The sequence below is a fragment of the Octopus bimaculoides genome, chromosome 17 (genome assembly GCF_001194135.2).
Source record: "Octopus bimaculoides isolate UCB-OBI-ISO-001 chromosome 17, ASM119413v2, whole genome shotgun sequence".
In the NCBI taxonomy this organism is placed as follows: domain Eukaryota; kingdom Metazoa; phylum Mollusca; class Cephalopoda; order Octopoda; family Octopodidae; genus Octopus; species Octopus bimaculoides.
The window spans coordinates 19,191,035-19,197,652 of record NC_068997.1 but is presented as its reverse complement, the minus strand read 5'-3'; the positions used below and the strand labels follow the sequence as shown (position 1 = coordinate 19,197,652).

At 35.8% G+C, this 6,618-nt stretch overlaps 1 protein-coding gene across 1 annotated transcript in view; it reads right to left on the bottom strand.

Annotated features, from left to right (window-relative positions):
* Positions 1 to 6,618, bottom strand: part of LOC106877886 (protein furry) — a 152,698-nt gene that overhangs the window by 80,400 nt on the left and 65,680 nt on the right. Inside the window, exon 9 of the mRNA XM_052974065.1 lies at positions 5,775 to 5,898. Coding sequence (XP_052830025.1) covers positions 5,775 to 5,898 — 124 coding nt within the window. The remainder of the gene's footprint in view (positions 1 to 5,774; positions 5,899 to 6,618) is intronic.

Genomic DNA, 6,618 nt, shown 5'->3' with positions numbered 1-6,618 from the left:
ATATATATATATATATATATATATATATATATATATATACACACATATACATGCGCGCACACACACACATATATATATGCATATATACACACATACATATACATGCATATATGGGTACAGGACATCAAAAAAACATGAACAAAATGAGAAGCAAAAGCATAAACAAAAGCTTTGGTCAGCTCGAAGCTATAGTAGAAGACACTTGCCCAAGGTGCCATGCAGTGAGACTGAACCCAAAACCATGTGATTGGGAAGCAAGCTTCTTACCACACAGCCACATCATTATCATCATCACCATCATCATTTAATGTCTGTTTTCCATACTGGTACGGGCTGGATAGTTTGACAGGAACTGGTAATCTGGAGAGCTGCACTAGATTCCAGTTGGCTGTTTTGGAATGGTTTTTATGGCTAGATACCGTTCCTAATGCCAAACACACCTACCCACACACACAATAAAATCAAGGCCATAATCAAAAAGGAAAAGCCTTATGAAGTATGCATGAGGAGGATTAAAAATGAAGAAGGCTTAAACCGTTTAGCATTTAAGTCAGCCATATCTGGCCAAAATATTCTAAGAGTTTTATGCTCAGCCTCTCACACCAACCCTATGATCATTCTAAAAAAAACAAACAAAACAAAACAATCATATCAAAATCTTGAAGCTACAAGATAATTCATGATTAATTTAAAACAATGTGAATAAATAAGCATTGCATTTGGCAGAGTAATCTGGATTTTGCTGCTTGGTCAGCATAAAGCTGCTGACCAGGCAGCAACATGTCACAGCAGTAAATACACACACACAAATTAACAAAATATGTGTTTAATCCTCCATAGGCCCTCATTTTTTTTATCTTGCATATCTGCAGATAATCACACACATAAACTTTCCCAAAAATATGTAAACAGAAATTTTCCTCTGTTTTGTTGTTAAAATGCATGGGTTTTAGGAGAGAGTTAAGATATATTGCTACCAATAATATTTATTGATTCCTTCCAAAGCATTTCATTTATCCTCCTCACACTGCAGTTAACACAGCATCAAGTTGGCTATGTAGACACAAAAACAGTAGGATTTTATTATTATTATCATTATCATTATTATTTCTTCTTGGAATTATGTAGAATTTATTGCTAAAAAGAGATCGATCAACAACTATCTCTTTGACTGGACAACAATGTAAACAACTACAAAATACTGAAGCGTTAACGTATTTAATGTGACATGTACAACAGCTTTAATTAATCAAGATTATACATGTACACATGAGAAGTAAACATTGGTGGACACAGTTTCAAAAGGATTAAAAGCAAAAACAAGAAAAGATAACGAGGAAATTTTTTTTTTTTAAACGAGATGACTAAATAGAGTCTCAATTAATTAGAAGTGGAGCCAGACGTTAATATTTGTATATGTGAGACAGTGAATGTATCATATAGATACAGATTCTATATTGCATCACTCCCAAAAGTTGTGTGGCTGTATAGTAGATAAGAGCATGAATCCAAAAGCACTGACTGATATATATATCTATATATATATATATATATATATATATATATATATATATATATATGACTGGCTGTTGCCAGTGTCATGCATGTGGCACATAAAAAGCATCATTACACTCTTGGAGTGGTTGGCATTAGGAAGTGTACCCAGCTGTAGAAACCAAGCCAGATCAGATTGAAACCTGGTGCAGCTCTCTGGCTCACCAGTTCCAGTCAAACCGTCTAACCCATGCCAGCATGGAAAACAGATTTTAAATGATGATGATGTTGAAGATCATTGGTTTCTTTTAGTTTCTGTCTGCCAAATCCACTCATAAGACTTTGGTCAACTCAGGGTTATAGTGGAAGAAACTTGTCTTCAATGTGCTATGCAGTGAGACAGAATCCAAGACAATACGGTTGAGAAGTGGATTCAAAAACAAACTGATTGATGCATATGATGGGTTTCTTACAGTTTCTGTTTTCCAAATCCACTCACAAGGCTTTGGACAATTCAGTGATATGTTGGAAAGTCTTCAAGATTTTATGTAGTTGGGACTGAACCCAGGACCATATGGTTAGGAAGCATTCTTCTTAACCATAAAGCCATGCCTAGGCATGAAAGCGTTAAAGCTGTTGTCATTCAGTTATCAATAAATATAATACTGTACATGAATACAACAATAGTAAAATTACAGAGAGGGATGTGGGTAAGAGTGTGCATGTGTGTGTGTGTATGAAATAAATTTGTTGTATCACGTTGCAATCTCATCCAATATGTAGCAGCTGTCCTGAAAAAAAAAGTATTGCTTCAATAAAATCCACAAAATTGGAATATGTTTTACTTTATTTCTTCTTCAACAAAGAGTTTTGTCTAGAATGGCAGAATTAATTTCCCTTCACTACACACCAATTCTGTTTTGTCATAAATATATTCTTTTATTCTTTTATTTTCTTACACATTTCAGTCATTTGACTGCAGCATGTTGGAGCACTGCCTTAAAGGGGTTTTTTTAGTCAAACAAATCAATCTCTCAACTTATTCTATCATTTTTTTTGCCAAACTGCTAAGTTACAGGGATGTAAACACACCAGCATTGGTTGCCAAGTGATGGCAGGAGACAAACACACACATAAATATATACATATACATATAAATATATATATATGTATATACACACACACACACATTAATTATTTGGTTTGCAAGATTCTTTATGTGAATTCATGTGTTGAAGCATATTTTATTGTCTTGCGAGAGTCATTCTCTTTTAATGCCTTATTACCTAACACACCCACTGGTTTGATTTCTACTCATTTAATAAGTAAATGAGTGGAAATCAAATCGGTTCGAGGTCGTTTTAAATTCATATATATATATATATATATATATATATATGATGGGCTTCTTTCAGTCTCTGTCTACACAGCCATACCTGTGCTTATACATGTATAGGTGCTTACAAGTAGGTGCTGGAATTTCTTAGTTTTGGGTAAAAGAAAATACAAGAGATTTTATTCAATATTTTCCCCCATCAGATTCACACACTTATTTTCCTTACATCAACTTATTGCTTACATGTAGACCTTGAACACTGGCTCTTCTCAGATTGTGATTTAAGAAAAAAATTATTTTCAAAGCAATGCCCTGGCATGACCAGAGTCCAATGACTGAGAATCTTAAATCACAATCTGAGAAGAGCCAGTGTTCAGGGTCTACATGTAAGCAATAAGTTGATGTAAGGAAAATATTCACTTTGTTGAGAGGATCATCAATAGATTCAAGTGAAGGGGCAAAGATATTCATGGCTCAGGAAAAAATGACCCAGATCCTGTGTCATAACATTTACTACATTTCACAACCTTGTGTTCCTGTATGATCTTTGGATGCATATCATTTTCTATTTGATAGGCAGGCATGTAAATGGTGGTTAAGAAGTTAGCTTCACAACCACGTGATTCTAGGTTTGATCCTAAAGTGGAACACTTTGAGCAAGTGTTTTCTATGAAAGCTTCGGATTGATCTGAGTTTCATGAGTGACACTGAGCATATGGAAATTGTGTGGAAGCCTGAAATAAATGGACTGTGGCCATGTTTTAGTGGTAAATCTAATCGATTGCTCAATTCAACACCACCACCTGGCTAGCCTTTGGGCACTTTAAGCTGAATCCACTTTATTGCAAGCATTCAGGTCAGATCCCAAAAAGCCTTTTTAAAGGTCATGGGCACTTTCATTTATTGCCTGGCGAAACTATGGACAAAAAACAAACAAAAAAAAAGTGACCCACAAAAATCTCATTTTTAATGGCTTAATAGATTACATGATTGATGAAGTGTGAGCCTCTCACTTGCCACGTCATTTTCTGGTCCTGTGAGACTTCACATCATTTAAAAGAAGACTTAGTGGGGACAAAAAAACAAAAAACAAAAACAAAACTAGAAAAAGAACACAATAAATGACATTCCAAGAACACAATACAGATACAAGTCAAATCCCAAAGATCTGGTTATCAGCAATGTGACAGAGCCAATAATAGTTTACAATATACTGGCATATGTCACTATCAGATAAGATTCCCACTAGAAACAAAAAAGAACTAGAGTGGACATTTATATAAATCAATGAAAAAGAACAGTATAGAAGCATAAACTGAGAACAAAGCTAGAAAATCCAGTGAAAACTACACTACGAGTATTGTTGGCCACACATACACACACAGATATATATATATATACATACACAATACATACACACGCATTCCATGCTAGCATGGAAGATGGACATTAAATGATGATGACCATGTTGATGATGATGTTTTTATGCATATATCATTAAAATCGACACATTCCGCTTCTGCTGGACAGCTGCATATTTGATGAGATTGCTATGTGATATAATAAATTTATTTAACACACATACACACAGTTCTTTCTGTTAGAATGTGGCTGTTGTGTTCTCGTACATTCTTGCAGTATAGGAAATTCAAACAATGATAAACAAGTTTAACACTTTCCATGACCATTCTTTTAATAAATAAATAAATAACATCACTGACTGTGGTAAGAAGCTTGCCTCCTAAGTATATGGTTCCAGGTTCAGTCCCACAGTGTGGTTCCTTGGGCAAGTGTCTTCTACTATAGCCTTGAGCTGACCAAAGCCTTGCAAATGAATTTGGTAGATGGAAACTGAAAGAAGCTCGTTGTGTATGTGTATTCTATTATTCTTTTGATTGTTTCAGTCATTTGGCTGTGGCCATGCTGCAGCACTGCCTTTAGTTGAACAAATTGATCCCAGGATATATTCTTTGTAAACCTAGTACTTATTCTATTTGCCTCTTTTGCTGAACCGCTAAGTTATGGGGGATGTAAACACACCAATATCAGTTGTCAGGTGATGGTAGGGCGACAAACACAGACACACAAACATATACATACATACATACATACATATATACATATATATATATATATATATATATATATATATATATATATATATATATGATGGGCTTCTTTCAGTTTCTGTCTACCAAATCCACTCACAAGGCTTTGGTCGGCTCGAGGCTATAGAAGATAGTTGCCCAAGATACCATGCAGTGGGACTGAATCCAGGACCATGTGGTCCGCAAGTAAACTACTTACTACACAGCCACTCCTGGGCCTATGTGCATGTATATTATATATATTTGGCAGTAGGAAGGGCATCCAGTTGTAGAAATCATGCCAAAACAGACATGGAGCTTGTGTAGCTCTTCAGCTGGCCATCTCCTATCAAACCATCCAACCCATGCCAGCATGGCAAATGGATGTCAAATGATGATGATGCTGATATCTATGTGTGTGTGTGTGTCTTTGTCTTTGATTCCCACTTCTGCTTGACAAACAATGTTGGTGTGTTGCCATCCCTGTAACTTAGCAGTTTGGCAAAAGAGACTGATTGAATAAGTACCAGGCTCAAAGTATTTGAGTTGATTCATCATCGTCATCATCATTGTTTAACGTCCGCTTTCCATGCTAGCATGGGTTGGACGATTTGACTGAGGATTGGTGGACCAGGTGGCTACACCAGGCTCCACTTGACTAAAAGTTTTTCATGGTGGTGCCCCAGCATGGCCGCCCTCTAATGACTGAAACGAGTAAAAGAGAAAAGGTAAAGACTAACGATCATTAATTAAATGTTTAAAAAACAGTGTACATAACCATAGCAACAGAGTTGAGTTCTTTTCTGCAATGAAAGTATACAATGAAAATAGGATTCAAGAATAATATTGTTTGTTACCTTCACTCTGAAGAACTTCAAGCCTCGAAGTAAACTGATGATACTTTGAGTGGTGCTGGTGCTTTGGTCTCGGCATTTTAAGTCTTTTAAGTCATTCTGGAAATTCTTCCGAACATGAGTAAACCTGATTATAGAGAAAACAAATAAAGGAGTTTTAGACAACAACATCGAAAACAACAACACATTACCACTGAGAACACTAACAGAAACCAACAGTGGTGAATAATAATAATAATAATAATAATAATAATAATAATAATAATAATAATAATAATAATAAAAAGAAGAAGAAGAAGAAGAAGAAGAAGAAGAAGAAGAAGAAGAAGAAGGAGGAGAAGAAGAAGAAGGAGAAGAAGAATTGGAAGAAGAAGAAGAAGAAGAAGAAGAAGAAGAAGAAGAAGAAGAAGAAGAAGAAGAAGAAGAAGAAGAAGCAGCAGCAGCATGGAAAGTGGCTGTTAAACGATGATGATGATGATGATAATTAGTAGCCCTAGTTGCTAACTGTCGTCGTCGTCGTCGTTTAACGTCCGCTTTCCATGCTAGCATGGGTTGGACGATTTGACTGAGGACTGGTGAAACCAGATGGCTACACCAGGCTCCAATCTGATTTGGCAGATTTTCTACAGCTGGATGCCCTTCCTAACACCAACCACTCAGAGAGTGTAGTGGGTGCTTTTATGTGTCACCCGCACAAAGGGAATAGATATTACCTCTTGGCATTGATACTGCCTCTGTCACTAACATATATTTTTTTTTTTTATCAAACTTCGATGTGGGAAGGATTTACAACCTTGCACGTCAATAAACAACCATTGTTCATGAGAGTTGTTTTTTTTATACCATC